The sequence below is a fragment of the Rhipicephalus microplus genome, chromosome 3 (assembly GCF_043290135.1).
Source record: "Rhipicephalus microplus isolate Deutch F79 chromosome 3, USDA_Rmic, whole genome shotgun sequence".
NCBI classification, from domain to species: Eukaryota; Metazoa; Arthropoda; class Arachnida; order Ixodida; family Ixodidae; genus Rhipicephalus; species Rhipicephalus microplus.
Genome location: NC_134702.1, coordinates 254322967 through 254343820, shown reverse-complemented (window position 1 = coordinate 254343820; position 20854 = coordinate 254322967). Strand labels below are relative to the sequence as shown.

General features: G+C 42.6%; 1 protein-coding gene across 1 annotated transcript in view; it reads left to right on the top strand.

The window, feature by feature from the left end:
* nes (lysophosphatidylcholine acyltransferase 3 protein nessy) overlaps positions 1-20480 on the top strand; it is a 179714-nt gene extending 159234 nt beyond the window's left edge. The window contains exons 10-12 of the mRNA XM_037420032.2: positions 4591-4757; positions 13978-14284; positions 19991-20480. Of these exons, the coding sequence (XP_037275929.2) occupies positions 4591-4757; positions 13978-14284; positions 19991-20110 (594 nt within the window). The 3' untranslated portion in view covers positions 20111-20480. The remainder of the gene's footprint in view (positions 1-4590; positions 4758-13977; positions 14285-19990) is intronic.
* Positions 20481-20854: the final 374 nt, after the last annotated feature.

Below are 20854 nucleotides of genomic sequence, written 5' to 3'. Positions count from 1 at the left end.
CCGTAGCGCTTATCACGTTGCGCTGACTGCAACGCTTGCACAAAAAAAACGAGTGTTTCTACCGCTTTGCTAAAACAAGACGGTGGTGCCACCTACCCATCGCCTTGCGTTCTACACCTTATCACCTCTGAGACGGGCGCGCACACCCGTCTCAGAGCCACACGCTTTGTTCCAAGAGAACTGCCAGATAGCGCTCATGTCTCACGTGTGCCGTGACTTGATGCACTCTAACGCAGCGCCTTCAGAATACCATTCACCAATTTTCTTGTGCAGAACATCAAATAAATGTTTTGTTCACTCTCTGCACACGCAAGACTATCGTATTTCGACGACACTTACAGATTAACATGCAGATACGGGGCCAATTTTTTTATCTCTGCTCCAGCGGCGCTCGTCGTTCCCACTTGTCGCCCCCACTCGTTGCCCCCACGCTGTTACGCGCATGTATAACATACGATGCGCCGGAAGGTGTTGCCGATTTAGACATGTGAAACCAGTCGAGAATGTTCATATAATTCTTGCTGTAAATAAAAAAATACAAAATAGCTTTCGCCTTAGAGTTGTCTTAGGTGAATGCAGAACATACCCTGTGAGGATTATCCAGAGAGCACAAAGGATTTCGGTGTACAGATAAAATGCTATAGCCACATGCAATTTCGCTGCAAAAAAAATTGAAGTTTTTAAGTCATGTGGTTTACATTTGAACACACTTTCTGACACTTCTGCAGAAGCTCAATTCAAGTGTATTTCTATATCTGGGCAATCCCCGGCGCGTGCACCAACGATGGTCTGAAAGCAGTGTGAGAATGCTATTGCTCCTGTACAGAGAGACCTCGGATAGAGGGAAGGTTGGCTTTCTGAGACTGGCCAAGTGATGTCATGCTATGCCCAGCAATATTATCGGTAGTAAAGAAAAAGAACATTTCTTTCTCCTTGTGGTTGTCTCGGGGGAAATATATTTGGGACAGTGCAAGTCTTTAGCTTTGAGGCATTGTTGTACATTGCAGTCTACCATGTCTGCTGATAACTGTGTAGACGTATTTAGCATGCTATTTTATAAAGTACAATTTTATTGAGCCAGCATTCTGTTTATTTGCTGCGAATATAATTACTGAACAAGTTGTTCCAGAATGCTCAACTGCATGATGTCATCATTTTTGCATCATCGAGTGAAATAGGGAGCGCTCGTAAGATGATTGGCTTCGTAAGATTTGCAGTGAATCAAAATATTTCTAGTTCTTCACAAGAGCCCCGAAATAATTATTCATATAATTGAGTATAGATGCAACTTGCTTCTTCAGTGTACTTTGAGATGTGAAGTTAGCTGCTCCAGAATGCTCCCAGAATATAAATCACGTGCTTCAAAGTGCTCCAGAATGGAATATCTTACCGCTCTGAAATGCTCCAAAATGACATATTTTACGGCTCCAAAATGCTTCAAAGTGAAAATTTTGTTGCTACGAAAATTGCTTCAAATTAGAAGACCCCGGTAGCAACACTGAATGCCAAGAAAGTTGAGCAGACTATCCAATCTGATATGGGTACAGAGAATCCTGAGTTAAGTGCTGCCTCGACTGCACACAATCGATAGTACTGCACGACTATGCTTCATGAAAGAGCATGCTGCAGAATCTTGCAGAGCATAGAGGAGAAAGTTGTTTATGAACAGCCAGTCTCTGTAGGCCTCAGATATTGACGAGAACTTGGTTGTACAAGCTGCGCAGGGCTTTGGTGTCATTTCATCGACAAACAGAGCTCAACATTCCTAGCTTGGCAAAATACTTTTGCTCCTGGCGTGTTTTATCTCCAAAGCACTTTTGTTGCAAGGTGACGGTGGTGGCGTAGCAGCTCTCAGTTGTAAGAAGGCCCGCTATTATGTATTCAGCGTCTTCTTTCAAATAAAGTCGCAGGTAATAGAACTTCTCTATTGCCGTTATGCGGATGTTACTGTTAAAAATTTGGTCAAACTCGGACAAAGGAGCTATTGTCAGTTCAGGCAGTCTGACTCGAGTTCCGTCTAATGGCGCTGTGACTGTTTTAGTGATGGTTCTTTCAGTCGTAGTTGACGACCTTAGCATGCTTTTTATGAAGATGAGTTTAGAAGTTATCTTCCGTCAGTTCCCAGCGTCCCCGCTTTGTGCGCACTAGCGGCCTACCGTGCAAATAGTAACTGTGTGTGTGTGTATGTTTGTATATATATATATATATATATATATATATATATATATATATATATATATATATATATATATATATATATATATATATATATACACATTTAATTGACATATATACACAATAAAGTGGATGGGGGATGGTCGCGCTGCCAGCTCAGTTGGTAGAGCATTGAACGCGTTAATCAAAGATCGCAGGTTCCTGCCCACGGCAAGTTATCTTTTCTTTCTTCACATTTACATTACAATCAGTGCTAATAACTTCCGCTGTAGTACTTGGTTGCTTTATTGTATGTTAGATCTCATTAATATGAGATCTAACATAGGGAAGGTTCTGTGAGCCACGCCATTTTGATTCTGTGAGCCACGCCATTTTGTTGACTAAGATATATGATTGTGGGATAAGAGGGATAGCACATGACTTGATTCGAAGTTATCTACAAAACAGGTATCAGTATGTATCTATTAACAATTCCAAATCTACGAAATTAAAGATACTACAAGGCGTCCCGCAGGGATCTATACTTGGACCCTTGTTGTTTAACTTGTACATAAACGATCTTGCTTATATACCATATTCCCAAAGTGTAATTATGTATGCTGATGACACAAATGTATTTTTTGCTGGAAAGTCGCTGCAAATGCTACAAATTTCAATAAATAATTACTTAAAACTACTTATGACGTGGTTGCACAGCAACCAATTGCAACTCAATGTCAATAAAACAAAATACATTATTTTTGCCCCTATTAACAAGCCGATCAATTTTAAGCTAGCAATACTGTTTCAAAATGTGCAAATAGAACAAGTAGAGGCTCATAAATTCCTGGGCATATGGTTTAGAGGCGATATGTCCTGGACGACACATGTGGAAAAATTGTCCGCTGAACTGAGTAAAATCACGGGATGCTTTAATAAAATCCGGGATCTGATACCGCTTTGGCTTAAAAAAGTATTATATTACTCCATGTTCTATTCTCGCCTTACATATTGCATGCTAGTCTGGGGTACAACATACTCAAAAAATTATCAGAAATTGATAATATTGCAAAAGAGAGTCCTTAGATGCTTTGAAAACTACACAGGTAGGCTTCGAGATTTGCGAACGCATGATTTGTTTATTAAACACAATTTGCTAAAAGCTAACCAAATGTACTATTATAGAATATTTCAGCATATAAAAAAGAACAAGCTCTACACAGCTAAATCACCCCAATCAAAATGTCGTTATTCTCTACGCAATGAAACTAGGGTAATACCGAAGTTCCGAACAGCTTATGGCCGGCAGCATATAGGCTACCAGGTTCCGCATTTAATAAATCACCTAAGCCCCCTTGATTTTAATACTATGTCGAAAAAATCTATGAAACTGTATATTATAAATCATCAATTGGAATATGTATGATGCGTATCTTTTTCGTGTCATACTGTTATGTTATATTTACTGTTATATTTTACTGAAGTCAGTATATTTTATTCTGTATTTTGCGACTGTTTATTGTGCATATTTCTTTGGTATTCCGGGCTGCTTATCCGGATTGATTTGATTTAACCTACATGTTATCTTTTTATCATGTATTATTCATCAGATGGTCTGTATACTGCTTATATGATCTTTAATTTGATATGAATTTCTGTGATGAATTTTGTATTGCCATATGTACCGCTGATGCTGAGTGCCAACAGGAGTGGGAGCCCTTTGTCAGGCCTTTGTAGCCTTTTGCTCCTGCTCCTTGTTTCTGTAATGGAAGCAAATAAACTTCAAACTTCAAACTTCAAATATTGTGTGTAACACACACGCACACACACACACACACACACAGATATACTTATGTGTTTTTGTGTGCATGTGTGGGATTGTCATACTTACATCCATTGTGTATTTCATTTTTTCAACAATAAAGCTTGAGTGATATACTTTTAATGAAAGCTTACATTTCAGTTTAACGAAATTTTTATGTAATGAAGTAAATTGCCAACTTCAGGAGCGTCTTTGTATTGAGCTTAACTAATAAAATATTGCTACTTGGGATTCCATCTTGTATTCTTAAAAAAGCTTCGATGGGGCCTTGAGCATGAAATATTAACCTTGAATGCGACCCTTTGATATCTGTATGAAGCTGCCGTGTGTGCTCTTCATTTCATGCACTCTAATGAGTCACTGCCAACTAGCTTACATCAATGTTCCTCCCCACTATAGTGTGCTTTGTAAAAAGTTTGTAGTATTGATGCACCAAAAACCAAAGTTTCATTTTTTGCACAGTGTTTTATCTTTCTGTTCTGTGCCTTTTTATGAGCATTGCTATAAACTTCAAGCTTCATATGAATGCTGTAGAGTTGCAAGGAGTTATGCTGGACATAAGAGGACCTTGCGCTTATTGGGTGTGGGTAGCTCAAATGCCGTTGTACTTGCAGGAAGGCAGTTGCATCATGGCGGGCTTGACGTACAATGGCAGAGACGAGAATGGCAATGACCTCTGGAATGGCTGCGTCAACATCTCTGTCTGGCGTTACGAAATGGCCACCACATTCGACGACCTGATTAAGTCATTCAACATCAACACCAACCTATGGGTTGCGCAGTGCGTACTCACTGTTTGTTTCTCATGTGTAAATGTCATCTCCTTTATTAACATCATAGCTTACAGCACACAAAAAACACAAAGGTTGGATGAAAATGACGCACAAGCACTTACTTGCAATTGACATTTATTAAAAAGATGCTACGGAGTATAAAGGAAACGCGACATCATAAAAAATAAAAGGCACAAAAATGTGACATGGAAAGGAATCAGGCCTGAGAACATGCTGGGGCGCCACCATGTGGACGCATCCCTGTGACATGCGTGGTTGGATTGCTCCGCCAGCCCTCTGGCGCGCCACCCGCAGCCGCTATCGTTTCTCTTTTTTTTATTTTTACTCTTGTTATACTTCACTCAACAAAATCATAAAAATACTGCTGCAGCTTTTTCACTGACTGTACGATGTGCTAAGTAACTGTCCCGGAAAAGTTTTATGCTTTTCATAAGGCCCGACTGTCTGCGTTGTCTGCTATGGCCATTTATATGATAGCTGTGGGGGGCCGAGCACGCTGCTTTTGTTAAACATAATGACTCATTCTGTGTTGACTTGCAGTATCAAATGGGTATTAACGCGAGCTTGCGGTAAAGAGACTTATTTTTGCTGAAAGAAATGCACTCAACCACGCTGCTTCATTCATTGTAGATTTGTACCTAAAGACGGGCCTCAGTTTACATGATGAGCATGCGCAATTTAGCATTTTTGTTTAGCACACATTGCCTTACAAAGCACAGCGCAAGCGGATTCCTTGCTTCGTGGGAAGCAACTTAACCTTCTTACAGCCGCATGCACCCGCAACCTCTCTGTTATGATTGTGGAAAAACGCGAGAGACACGCACGCTCGGGCCTCATTCAGGGTTGTAACTAGGTTTCACACAAGGCAAAGTTTCTCTGCAGCATGATCCCAATATTTATTGGGAAAATTTCGTACGGTTGTCATACTTTATTTATTTATTTTCAATACTGTCAACTCCAATTCTGGAGTCATTACAGAGGGCATATTGCAGATGGTATTCGTTCATACAGAGCATAGAGTAACATTCTAAGTAACATATGGATTCAATTACACTATTGGTAAACAACAATAAAATACAAGGAACAATGAATTCTCCGTACCGTGAAAAACAAAGAAATATTCAAACGAAAATTTGTTATACACTGTTAGAAAATATGTATATATGTAGCTCATCTGCAATATAAGTAAACCATCATTACCTATAATTGCATCTGACAAACTATTCCGCATTTGATTTGAACTCGTAAAAAAAAAAAAGAACAAAAAATACTGAAACGAGGGGCATCAATTTAAAAGGCACCAAATTTTTCTGTATGCATGATATCAGAAGAGCAGGACAAATGACAGTGACTAAATTTATTATATGCATAGCTTTCTAGCAGCAAACCCAGGAAACTGCTGATTGGTATATATCAAGCCAGGCATTGAATTAGCGAAAAAAAAAAAAAGAGAGAAAGGAAAAGAAACGAGAAAACCATTATCTTCATTTTACCAGAGGAAGGCGAAAAGGTAGGTCTGGTGTGGCCTGCTACAATGCGCTGTGCTTTATATGAAGGAAAGAGGAAAATCACAACAGTATGCGAAGTATAGCCGCATTACTGTATGTTTCGCATGGTTTCTAACATTGCGCTGAATGCCGATAGAGTGTCGGCATCAATAACGCTTCCATTCAGTTTATTCTATACGCGTATTGTTAGTGGGAAAAACGAGTTCCCAAAAATGCTGCTATTTCAGGAATATGCTTGCAGACTATACTTGTGCTTATAACGAGTAGGCCACGACTGTGAAAGTGTGACGTACTTAGATACATCTACCTTGTAGTGGCCGTGTAGCAATTGGTACAGGAACCTCAGGTGCGCCTCTTTTGCCCTATTAGTTAGTTTATCAGCGCCAGAAGAAGCGAGAAGGTTAGTGGGAGAATCTGTATGTTTGAACTTGTTGTGTACAAACCATATGGCTTTGCATTGCATTGCATCTAATTTACCAATACTTTTTAGTGAATAAGGAAACCAAATTACGGGGGCATATTCTAATACCGGTCTTACGAACTTGGTGTAAGCCAAGAGTTTTGCGTGCGCTGGTGCAATTTTCAGTCATCTTTCTAGGTAGGAAAGTTTACGAAGTGCGGCCGCAGTGGCGTTAGCTATGTGTGTGTCCCATCTCAGGTCAGATGTTAATGTAATGCTTAAGTACTTATGCTGCACATCATTAGTCAGCGTTGAACCATGAATGGTGTAAATGAATTGTGATGGATTCTGTTTACGTGTTACCATCATAGCTGCAGATTTTTTAACATTAGTAGTCATTTGTCACTTAGCGGACCAATCCGCTAGGTTGGTGAGACATTCGTTGAGGTTAATGTGGTCTGTGAAGCTGTTTATCTCCTTATAAATAATACAATCATCTGCAAACAGCTTGATATTACAGTCAATGTCTGACCTGATGTCAGTTATGAAAATTAAAAATAATAGCGGTCCCAATACAGAACCTTGAGGGACCCCAGAAGTTACGGGGGCTATGTTGAACGTATAACCTTCATACAGCACGAACTGAGAGCGACCTGTTAAAAAATGTTTTGTCCAAGAAAACAGTAACCCCTCTCCTATCGCACTTTTCAGCTTTATGAGTAATTCGCTGTGACATACACAATTAGAAAATTCAGATAAATCAAGTAAAATATGTATGTTTGGCCGCGATTATTTAAGGTAAAAGCTTGATCATGAACTACCTCGTTTAGGTGTGTAACGGTGGACAGGCCACTACGGGATCCATGTTGATTAGGAGACAAAAACTTTACTCTCTCGAGAAAAACAGTTATGTGTTTTGAGATGATATGCTGTAGTAGCTTACATGAAATGCTAGGGAGAAATATCGGCCGGTAATTGGAAACCAACGACTTTTCTCCTGATTTATGAATAGGTATTATTTTTACAGTCTTCCAGTCATCTGGTAACTGTGATGAGGTAAGCGACTTTTGAAAGATTAGCCCAAGAAACTTGCTCCACAATTCCACGTACCTTTTAAGGAATTCATTAGAAATATTTTCTGGACTACTGTATTTTTTAGTATCTAAGTTAAGAAGTAAGTTCAGTATTCCTGCATCTGTAACTTCTAGGTGATCGATGCTTAGCGAATCGCGAGGTAATACTGGAGGATTAATACCATCATCAGTTGTGAACACCGACTGGAAAAAAATGTTGTATTCGTTAGCCTTTTCCGTTCTTTCTTTTGGACCGGTGTGGGACTCCGTGTTATTGGTGGTGCGAAGATGTCTCAAATTTGTTTGGATTGCTTTTAATAAAGCAATCCAAACAACTACAAAATACAATGCACATTCAATACACAAATAAAATGCACATACGATGCACATTCGATTCACATCGAGCTACACATGTGTGAAAATATGAAAGATTGGCTCAATACCACCGCTTATCGTGATAAAAAAATTCGATCCTGACCGGGCCCGTTTACCGTATTTTCGCGCGTATAACCCGCACCAAAAACCCAAAAATTTCAGTGGCAAAGTGGAGGTGCAGATAATACGCGAGGTTTTTCCTATAGTGCTGCTTCACAGCAATGCGTGTGGTGCTGTGAAGCCCTTTAACAGTGTAGCGAAGGCTACGGAGGCGGTTTCCGCAAATTCGTGTTGCTCCGCAAGTAGCACGGCAGCTTGTGGCCGATTTTGGCTTCGCTTGCTTGCATTGTTGAAGCGTTTAGAAAAACATTTGGGGAGAGACAATTCGGTTGTTCAGTGTAAAATCTCACTGTCACACCACAAGTATATTTTTTGAACGTGCGCGGCCGCTCAGTGACCCTCCACATGTCCCTACGTCACGGACGCCATGTTTACTTTTGGAAAGGACTTGCCAAAAAGGTGGTTCTGTCTAAGAAAGTTTCATAATAAATAAAGTAAGTTCCATAATAAATAAAGCAGTATTTATTTCAGCAAGGCAAATGGGATATTATAGTGCCTATAGAGATATCAGTAAATTAGTGTACTACTTTTTGACGCGGTAGCAGGCATATATTTCGGTTCTGTTGTTTCCAGGGTGCTGTTACAGTGTACTGGAAGGGGTAGTGCTGTCAAGTTGTCGCCGAGTGTGAGCACTCTTTACCTCGCCGATGCCACTAGTTCTCCACATCTCGACCCGTTCGCCAAGCCTAAGTCGATCTGTTCTGTCACCATGAGTAGCGTACGGCAGCAGGCCTTCACGGCGCAGCAAAAGCTTAAGATCATCACCGTCGCCGAGAAATTCGGAAATCGCAAAGCGGGAAGACGGCACGATGTGGACGAGTCCTGCGTGTGACTGTGGAGAAAAAAGAAAGAGAGCCTACAAGCCGCGCACCGCGACCGTAGGTCATTTCGTGGCCCCAAGACTGGTGCCTACCCTGAGCTGGAGGCGGAGCTAGTAAAGTTCACCGAAGACATGAGAAGCAGGGGTCACGCCGTATCGACCGAGATGGCCCAAGTGGAAGCGCGGCAGCTTTCAAGAGAGCTAGGCCTACCTCACGAGTTTCGTGCGAGCCGCGGATGGCTGCGCCGCTTTATGAAGCGGCAAGGGCTCTCAATCAGACGGTGGACTACAATATGTCAACGCTTGCAGGCTTCTTATGAGGAGAAGCTGCTCAAGTACCAGAGATATGTAATTAGCCTGCGAAAGCAGCACAATTACATTTTCTCGCAAATCGGCAATGCTGATGAAACTCCTGTTTATTTTGAAATGCCGTTGGACACAACGATTGAGAAGACGGGCAGCAGTTCGATGAGTGTGCTGACCGGCGGGAACACGAAACTGCGCATTACAGTCTTGCTTTGTGCCTTCGCCGACGGCACGCAACTGCGACCGTACGTCATCTTGAAAAGGAAAACTCTACCAAAGGTTCATTTGCCTGCCGGTGTGGTGGTGCGCGCACACGAGAATGCGTGGATGAACAGTGTCTTGTTCGTAGACTGGATCAAGACGGTATGGGAGAAGAGGCACGATACGATGCTCGCAAAGAGGTCCATGCTCGTTCTTGACTCGTTCCGTGGGGCCACACAACTGAGGAAGTGAAGGACCGCCTTTCACGCAACAGCACCGACTTAGATGTTATACCCGGTGGAATGACGTCAATGTTGCAGCCTCTAGATGTGTCGCTTAACAAGCCCTTCAAAGAGCATGTCAAGCGCTATTACGCCGAGTGGATGGGCGAAGGCTGCTACGACTTGACGCCGACAGGACGAGTCCGAAGGCCTGATATTGCCCTATTCTGCAAGTGGATTGCCAAGGCATGGAAGGCCATTCCAGGTGAGATGGTGCGAAAAAGATTCAAGAAATGCTGCATCACAAACAACATGGATGGAACCGAAGATGACCTTGTGCATAATAGTGAGGACTAAGGCTTAAGTGATATAGTCAGAATTTGTGAAAATTGTAACTTCATAATATATGCTGATGACTGCACTATATTTTTTACTGGAAAAGATTTCAGTACTCTCGGGGCTTTAGCAGCCAGCACATGTTATAAGCTTCGTGAATGGTCTACCAAGAACAATTTAACGTTAAATGAATCAAAAACAAAATGTGTCCTTTTCCGAGCTCTCGGCATATCCCTGCATGTACCAAATTATGTTACCCTAGGCCCCTACAAAATTGCAGTGACCAAATTCATTAAGACGCTTGGAGTAGTTTTTAATGAACATATGTCCTGGAATGAGCATACAGATCACATTAGTTTAAAGTTGAGACCCGTGGTTGGCACTCTAAATCGTTGTCGACGTCTTTTGCCCGTTACTGTAAAGCGACTCTTATATCAGGCTCTTTTCCATGCCCACTTGAACTACTGCGCTTTGGTATGGGCAAACACTACGTGAACAAATTTAAATAGGCTAAAGATACTTCAAAAAAGAAAGGGCGATTAGGGCAATAGAAAACATATCGTACCTTGAACACACAGGACAACTCTTTGTTAAACATAAAATTGTTAAGACAAATGACATATACAAATTCAGGTTGTTACAATCCTATATTAGCGCGAACAGAGGGAAACTTGACGCATTCCTGATACTTGCAAATCTTGAACATACACAAACCATTTACTTCCATCTATATAAGCCCCCGCGGAAAATTCCGTTATCTTGCACCAATTACGGCACCCAAAGACTTAGCCACATACTACCTACTATATTGAACTAATACGAGCAGGAAGACATAAAAATTGACACATTAAACAATATCGATGTGCAAACACTATTCTTGTAGATTTGTACTGTTTACATAGGTCACTCTGTATTGCTTTGCATCATTTATTGTGTACCTTTATATATTTTTTCCATTATTATTTCTTTTGTGTAACCTCATTGTGTACCTTTCTTATGTACGAAAGCGATGATACATACTTTGCAAATTACTGTGCTCATGTGTTTATGAAATATTCCTTTTTGTTTGTATATCTTGGCCTGTCATTTACTTTGTCTTCTGCTTGAATTGTTTCCTGCTCTATAATATTTGTTTTTTTTTTCGTTTTTATTGTATTTCGTTTTCACCCTGTCATTGCTGACGTAGGGTGGACAGTGCTTAGTCAAGCTGCAATAACTGCAGCTTTTTTGCCGTCTCCCAATTTTTCGCTGTTGTATTTGTTTTGGTGAAAATAAAAAACTTTGGAAAAAAAAAAAGTGATAGCTCTAGCGAGAGCAGCGACAGTGAGTGAATTGCGACTGGCCTTGCAGACAGCGTATTCTATTTGCTAAATAATGCTTTTTCTGTCTACATATGTGCATGTTGCTTGAGCAGTAGCTTTTGTACAGCCTTTCCTGTATATCAAATGTGCGGGCAATACGCGAGGATTTTTTTTTTCCTTTCTCGGTGAGCTGAAAGTGGGGGTGCGGATTATATGCAGGGGCGGGTTATATGCGCAAAAATACGGTACCATAGCAAATGAACTGCGTGCCAGCCGTATTATTTAGCGCCCTTGAACGAGCATGCTGCGAGGTATGTCTTGCATACCGTAATTTAAATGGCAATTTCATGCTTCAGTAAAAAGGCCAGTGTACTATTTTTTTTTCACAGCTTCATTCATAAGCTGTGTGAAATTTCCCGGCACATATTAGAGGATGAATCAGTTTTCGAGACTGACCGCATTTTCGCCTGTAGGTGAAAACAAGATTGAATAGGAGTAAGAGTGGATGTAGGCCCATTCTACAGACGTATAAACAAGGCACCATGTTAACTGAAGTCGCCGATGGCAGGGGCGTAGGCAGAAACTTTTTACGGAGGGAGCCACACTACGGGGGGGCAGGGTAGGCAGATGTGGTCGATTGTTATTTTGTGTGCTACATGCCATGGGAAAAAAATGTCAAGGGGGGGGGGGGGGGAGGGGTGTGTGCACGAGTTTGGTGTGCCACCCCCTGGCTACACCACTGGCGTACAGAAACCTGTGTGGTCGGGTACACACATGAAGACAGACACTCATATAGAAAAGTGGGGGGGTCTCAGACTGCAGTAAAAATTACCTTGGCAAGAGAAGTAGCTTTAGCAGACTGTGTGATATAAGAAAGATCTTGTAGAATGCGCTGGCAGAACAAGCAGAAGCAACTGGCCACAAAATAGCCTGGAAAATGTTAAATCAACAAAAATTGAGGGAAATAATGGGACTTCTGGGCTTTATTTTGACTCTGGCAATTGAGATGACGGCGCACATTCTTAAATGTGATGACGGCAACTTCCTCCACATGTACGTCGTATTATAATATATACATAAATAGGACTGTTTGCACTTTAATTTTTCCTTGTGGACGAGGCCCTGTGTAGTAACTGAAACTTTCTGCTTTTATGTGAAGAGTCCTGGTCGATGCTGATTTTAGCCGTATGGGCTTGAAGTAAAAAAAGAAATGACAGTGGCACTGCCAGCGGCCATTACAGTGGCATTGCGTACGTAGCGGGATGTAATGCGCCACCGATAACCTCCACTGCAACTTTCTGAATTGTGTAGTCTGTTGGAGTCCGCACAGATGAAGTGAGACCAAAACAACGCAGTTCAAAAGCGAAAACACCGTAAAGTTGCAGTTAAAAACAACGCATCCAACCGCCAGCTTACCATTGTGAGAGCAGGGCGAGATCACGTGATCCAACTTTGCACGTCACCACGATTGCAGCGCTCAGTCCTCCAGTGGTGGGCCTCGCGCCCAATATATCTCAATTACTTTTGTCATGTCTGTCAGCAATGGATGAGCAAGGAGCAAAAATTCTAGATTTTCGCTTTATAGTTGACTCTTGGCAAGTGACCTTTGAATTCTGTTTGAATCATCTAGAAGTTTGAATGGTCAGAAGTTCTCGGATATATGAATCTCGGCAAGCTGACAACACACTTTATCATTAGGTATTCTTTTTATGACATTAAAAAATTTATGCATTTTTAATCCCTAACTGCATGCAATATACAGAAAGCAGAGGTGTAAAATTCATTAGTTTATTCTCTATCTACTGCTGATCAGACCTTCTAAAGAAATTGCGAATTGCCAACTTCTTTTTTGCTAGATGTGCCTTCAGCACAAAGCTCTTCGTACCACTTGAGAATCAATTCAGTTTACTATGAGTGTGCTTCGTTTAAAACATTTGTTTACTGGTAAAGCCTTTTTTCTTGAAGGCCTGAGGTGCTTAGTATTCATTTTTAGACTGTTAGGATTATATAAGCACACAAATTTTTAAATAGTAGTGGGAAAGCAGCAGATGCTTTCTAGTATGAAACCGCAAGAAGTATGGTTTCACCAAATGACAGAGCTTCAATAGGATTTTAAGTACATTGAAAGAATATAGGCCAACAAAAAAAATTGAATTTTGTTTGAAATAATCAAAAGTATGAATTATAGGAGTTTGAATTATCGCGAGTGTACTTTACTTTTTCGTTCAAGTTTCTTAATCACTGTAAGCTGTGATCATGAACCGCCAACTTGCCTGCAAACTTACCGTCTACAGCAGCAGCTTTCAAAGTCGTTAAGTGTTAAGTTTTGTTTATTTTTGCTGTTATCATTGTTGATGTTGTATGTTACATTTCAACTGCATATGTCAGCCTAGGGAAATAAGCTTTTGAAAATTTGAGAAAATTTTCTCTATGCGGTAGGAGGCTCTGGAAAGAAGCATAGTGCAAGCTTATGGACACATTGTGCTGCCATTTTCGAATGAACTCTTCTGTGCTGGCGGGTGACTCACTCTAAGTTTGGTACGCAGGTACGTGTTCAAGCGTCTGCGCTTCCTTGGCAACAAGCAGCTGTCTCAACTGAGTGCTTTGTTTTTCCTGGCACTGTGGCACGGTCTGCATTCGGGCTACTATGTCTGCTTCTTCAATGAGTTCATTGTGATGAAGTTTGAGCGGGATGCCCTGGAGGTGATTGAGCGGCTGCCGCGCCTCAAGCAGCTCATCTACCATCCCTACCTGCGGCTGCCTCGCTTCCTTCTTCTCAAGGTCTACGTGCTTGTCATGTTTGGATACTGCATCGTGCCCTTTGTGCTGCTGTCGCACCAGCGGTACATTGAGGTACGTCTGTACTTCCCGTGCACTGCAAAAGCACTGCCAAACTTGTATGTAGTTAGTGTAGAATTCACAAAGAAACACGACAGACAAGAACGGATGCTACTACCAACTGTTTCTTAAAGTAAACATTTGGCAGCAGTACTCATCACTGTCTGTCATGTTTCTTGTGTCTGTGTTAATTTTTTGATGCTTGTTCTAGAAATAATGGTCTTAAAACAACTAGCCCGCCAGACTGTTCTTCCAAAGTATGTGCGGCACATCTGAGCAATCAGAAGCAATTAACATGCCAATGCTCTTTCTAGTGTGATTGGATATTGTTCACACCTACCAGGACAGATGCTGTGACACGTACACCACTGGATGTTGCGCACACTCTTGGGTGTATACATGGGGGTGGTCTGGGTTAAAGGGGCCTTGCTACACTTTGTCAGCATGGTCAGTAAAAGCCGCCAGTTAGTAGTTGAGGCTCATGAGAATACATGAGTCCAACATTATACTAGAGCACGTGGCTTAGAGTTAATTCTGAATGTTCGAAATCTCTCCCTGTTCTTACAACAAATGATGCCGTACACTCAAATGATCAGGCCATATACCTACTAGTATAGCAGCCACTGACTCGCTAGTTTGAGCATCGTCAGATGCATAGTTGCTGACACTGCTGCAGAGAGCTCCCACGCATGTGCTCTTGATCATACTGTCAGACACACGTTTTAAGCAAAACAGAGAAAGTGCTGAAAATCACAATGCACACGTGAAATGTCTTCTTTTCCCTAAGCTTAGTTTCCATTGCACCTGTTGGGGTGAGAGAAAGCAATTACAGCATGTAACAAATCTGTGCAACTCTACTCGTACTTGTAAAATTCAAAAAAGTTTTGCAGCGGTAGACACATGAAGTCTCTTAATAAGGCCATTAGTTGGTTACATGAAGAAGCGTTGCAGGGCTATTTAAAACAAGTGGTCAGTGTAGTTTTTGTGCTTTAATTCAGACTTTTAATTGTAAGCCAAACCATGCTAGAGGTCAAAAGAGTTGCGGGAGTATGAAGTACAGAGGGGTGTGCAACAAAAAACAGTTGCTGAGAGTGACAATTAGAGGGCTGGGGAAGCAGGGTTAGCTCTTAACAATAAAAACCTAGGGGAACCTCGCCGATGGCTTATCCGGGGTCAAAAGAGGTTTCCTGGGAAGTCACTGGAGCGCAGACTCCGTTTGCTGTTGGTGTAAGCGATTAGCAGCGCTCAGAGACGTTCGCTGTAAGTCTCATTTTGTGCAATTAAAATGTATATTTCCACAGTCAATTGAAATGTATATTTCCACGGTCATGCGGTTATCTACGTGTTAAGCGAAGGTTCATTTTAAGTGAGGCCGCTGTGTGTAAGCTTGACTGTATAATGATTGGAAGTACAACGTATGCTTACTCAAAAATTCTCATTGTCTCTTAAAACCATAAACTTGAGATGTCTTGGGATGTCTTTCCCCTTGTAAAAGTTGGGTAGCCAGTTGAGAGCGGGCACCCCGGACGCCAGGATTACTGAATGTTTTACCAATAGTGATTCTTATAGATGGCAGCAGCGATTGATGTCTCTGTTAAGTTTGCTTTTTATTCTCCTTTCGAAACGTATGTGTCTGAATGGGAGGCATGTTTATGTCTTCTTATTGACACTGTACAACAGCATGTGTGTTGAAGGAATGTGGCTGCTCTATAGGTAGCCAAGCAGCATTATTTTCTGTGTCAATAGTTGGTCCGTCTCTATGAGAGGCACACTCCACAAGATTTCTTACTATCTAGTGCACCTTTAACACTCGCTGTTCATCAACATCACTACTGCTAGGTTGGTGCACTTACATAAGCACAAGTTCTGGCTGAGAAGGTTTAAACAGGGGCAGCTTATTAATATTGTCGCATTATAAAAACATGGAGAGATATTAGTTAAATAAAGACATGACTTGAATTCTGGGCTTTCACAGACAAGCGTTAGCAAAGGAAGGTATTGAGCTTTTGGTTATTGCATATTTATTAAACAGCGCAATGTTGCAAGGTTACGTAAACATTGGTTCTGTGCTTTTTTATTTAGTGCTGTTTTCTTCGTATAGCCTCTTGACATTACACGAAGGATGCGCGAGAGCCGATTTCTATCTACGTATTTACAGAAAGAAACAGCCTCTCGTCCTTTTTATTGTAATTTGCAGCAGCTACAATTTGGACAGTGTTTTACTTTGGTGTGTAGCATTCTGCAGAAAAGCCGTTGGGCTTTATTGCTTTTTCAGTTTATTCGTGCTTCCTCATCACTTGCTGCCACTTAATACGAGCAATCTTTTGCGCGGTAATCGGCAGAATGTTTTGTGAGGATTTTGTGATCTGTGGCCCGAGTCAATGTCAACAGAGGTGTTTTTGCATAATCTTTGCACCAGTTTTCTTAAATTAGGTTATGGAAAATAATAAGCTGTGAATTAAATAAAAAAAAAAACAGAGCACAAGAAAGGGCCTTAATGGAAGGATTCTTTATGAACACCAAGTCACTCTCCGCTTTTGACAGATAAATGTGCACGTTAGTATACGGGCATTTCCCACTCCTAAGAAGCTATGCTTGCTCTCAAGAAGTATTCTTACCAAGATGGGAAAGGCTGAGTCTGACATGAAATGCAACAACAGATATATGTAAAATGTGTGTAGGAGGTTGTCTACAGTATTTTCGTGAGTGGGGGTTCCTGCTGCATATGAGAGTTAATGTATGAATCCCTGTGAGAGCATGCGAGCAATTTTTTGAACAGAAGCACAAGCTTTTTTTTAACCCTGCATTGTATTGCTTTCTGCCATGTAGCTATGTTTGAGTTCACAGAAATCGCAATCTCATGCAGGGCATGTTACAGAGGCTCATTAGCATAAGTCAGTTACCTCATTGTAAATGAATCTAGCATTTCTGAACAGTCAGCATGAACAGTAGGTGATGTTCCATACCATACATTTTGCATCTGACTTCATGGCATTTTCAGAGCTATACAGTCGAGCCCACTTATAACGAACCTGAGCGTGATGTGGCATCCGTTCGCTGTATCCCGAAGTTCGTAGTAAATGAAACACAGCTTTTAAAAAAAAGTTGCGCGTGAAAACACAAACTTTTTTTTTTGCCCCCAAAAGTCCGTGATGCACGTGTTTCGAAGAGCAGAAGCGATAAGCGCGGTCTCGAGTTCATTTAAAACGGCAGGGTGCTCGTTCGTCGAGGCCCATGGCATAAGCTGCATGAGACACCGGTTCCAGAGTTTCGCTGTTCTCGCAATCCGATTCGTCCAAATCGCTCTCGCCATGTACTTCATTCACAATGCCCAAATCCGTGCACGGTTCCGCAGTGTCGGCATCACCATCGGCCCTCATTAAACCATCGCAACAGATGTCCCACCCGCTCTCCCAGGTCGGAGTCGACGCGCTGCCACAAATTGCCGCCGCAGTTCAGAAGGTTCAGGCTCGGCGTCGGGCCCGACGTCGACGAAGTCGGCCTCGCAAAAAAATTTTCGCACGCATTTAGTCGTCACCGCCGCCCACAAAATATTCACCACCTCCAAAGCTGAATACCGGGACACCCGAAGCGGCAAGTTGGCTGCCAGGTGGTCAACAGCTATGAGCAAGCGCTCTGCAACGCGGCACCTAACGGGCTGATTACGCTCAAGCCAAGCGGTCAGTTTCGACGTTTTGTTGAGCAGCACGAAAAAGCGTGCTAGTCCTCCCGTCGGCCATCATGACCACACACACACACACCAAGAGCGAGCAAGACGCGCACACGCCACACACATGTTAGAGCGCGTGGAACAGCTCTAGGCCCGTTTTCTGTCAGAAAACGAAACTAATTCAAGCCAGCGTGGCGGGCATTGCGGAGCGACGGAGGCGGGCGAAGGGGTTGTGAACAAGAGAGGGAGCAGACTTGCGAAAGAAGGGCAAGGAGTTGCGATAAAGAGAGGGGAGGATACGGCGGGAGGGCGACCTTGAAAACCAAAACACACGGGAAGGAGGCAAGTTGGGTAGCTTGCTTGAAAGGTCCGCGAAACTTGCACGTAGAAAAACTTGGAAAGAGTGCATGGCCACCTGAATCGGTGCGCACGGCGGTGTTCGAAGAATCGGCGGCCGTTGTCAAAAAATCGTTTCGTTGTGTGGCCTCACGAACTTCGATATTTCGGGATTCGTTCCGCACAAATTAACAGTCGTTTTCGCGCTTCCGCATGCGCGCGGAAGGCATGCTCAGCCGAGTGCGCAGTGAGCGAAAAGAAGTCCTAAACACGAAACTAATCGCAAATTATCAGAGTTGGTGGGGTAGCGTACGCGCGTGCACTAGACGCAGACTATCGGATACAGTCGGTGGCCGACGATGTTGGCAAATGGTCTGGTCACTCCAGGTCGGCGACGCCAACGACAGTACCAGCGATCAAAAACAGGGTTGATGGCCGACCGGTCTTCGAAAGATCAGTGGCAGTGTGAAAACACGGGCCTCGTCTGGCGATGCGGGGTACTCAAGGTAGCGGGGGGGGGGGGGGGGGAGGACGGAGGGGTGCGTAACAAAAAGCGGTCAAGGAGAGGGGCAACTAGAGGGGCGCGGAGGCAAGGTCAGCGTTTAACAATAAGAATGTATGGGCACCTCGCCGATGCCTGATCGGTGGTCGTAATTGGTTTCCGGGGAAGTCGGCATACCGCTGACTCCGTTCGCTGTAACCGATCAGCAGCGCTCAGGGACGTTCGTTATAAGTGCAATTTAGTGCCATTGAACCAATGTATATTTTGACGGTCACGTGGATATTGTTTGTTTTAAGCGAAAGTTTGTTTTAAGTGGGGCTGTTATATGTGGGTTCGACTGTATTTCCACAAATTCCTGCATCATATGTGACTTTGCTGTTTGAACTTGCCATCCCTGTCTTGCCTCAAACTGCGCCACATAGCATTATAGCAAAATTAACTGACCAGCTTAAAACTTCTACGCCCCTTTGAACAAGAAGACTACAGTAGTAGGTTAAATGGAGTGGATTGCCAAGGGAGCCCTTGACCACACCTCAGATGCAATGCATGCTGGTGGAGGAACGCATCAGACATTTAAGGGCAAAGCTCCTTGTGGTCGAGGCATGTTTGTCGGCACTGTTTGCTGTAGCCATGGTTGACAATGATGACGATGAACAGCAAGTGTCTTCAGACCGCACATTTTCTTTTTTGCATCACGGCACAGCACCTGCAAGGTACCAACTATGCACACTCGACGATGATGACAATGATGATCACAGATAACGACTGGCCTGTGTAGTAGATGACATCTCGATATGCGCTACAATGAATTTATTATGATTAAAAACAACCAACAATCACCAGGGGAACGCGCCCAGACCTCGTCTTTGCCAACTTCAGGCTGTATCCTATACCAGTACAAAGCCATAATAATGAAGGCAAAACGAAACTCACAACTCAACACAACATACTAGTTATGACAAATAAACATTTTTTATAACAGTACACTCCTTGGCAGTCATTTATGTGCATGAGTGGTTAATGTCACGGGTGATTTACGGTAACACCTGACGATCCCACTGCTTCGTCCACTCATCATCATTCTCTTCGTGGATATGTCGTGATTCTGTAGCACTGCTTTCTTTTTCTGTGTGTTTGCTGCTGTCACTGACCATGTCTTGCAGTTTGTCAAGTGTACGATTTCTAGCCATCATGAAGTGTCTTGTGTGTGCAGGCATACACCCGTGTGTATTGGATTGGACACATTATCTACTTGAGCTGGATACCCCTGTCGATGGTTGTAATGAAGGCTCTACCCAAGCCATCTCAAGCACCTGCCAAGAAAGAAAACTAACGGACTCGCTCGGTGGCCAGGATTTTTCAGGAGGGCAAAATGGGAGCCTGTGGATTCGTATTGGAGCCACTAATTCCAAATATGATGTGTTTGATCCTACAATTGCTGTGGGCAATTGGCAAGTCTTGACACAGCTCGTACCTGAACTGTGTGCCAGTGCTGTGGATTAGTGGGCTGCGAGCTGTTTTGTCCAGTTGTTGGGTTCAGATGGGACTGAAACAAATGACACATTAATGCCAAGCATTAAGTAGCCAGGTGCCTCGTTATGGCTGCAGTGTGAACGAATCGACGTTGCTATGCATTCATTCCCATCTGTGCTTAATAGCACGTTGAGGTGTGGTTGTGCATTGCATTGCTTTTTCCTATAGAGTGCCTTGGTTTGTGTCCTTCCACTTTCAAGGATGGTCACGTGGACCAAATTGCTCGTCTCATTTCAGGCCTTTGGATTGAGCTCCAAGTTAATTGTTCTCTGTTATGGCTAAGGTTTCTTTTGCAGTTGCTACTTTTTTGTTCTCTGGTACGGTGAAAGTATGTACATACATGTCAGCTACTTAAATCTTTTCTATCAGCTTTGTGTGGATGCGCTATTTTAGGAAGTGTTTCAACTTTCGCTCAGCTCTAAGCATCCAGAGTCAAACTGAACTATTGCTCTTGCAGTGCACCTCTTCTTCTTAAAAGTACTGTAAATAGTAGAATAATAAAAAAAGGATTTCACTGTTTGTTGTAATCTCCAGTCTTTTGGCT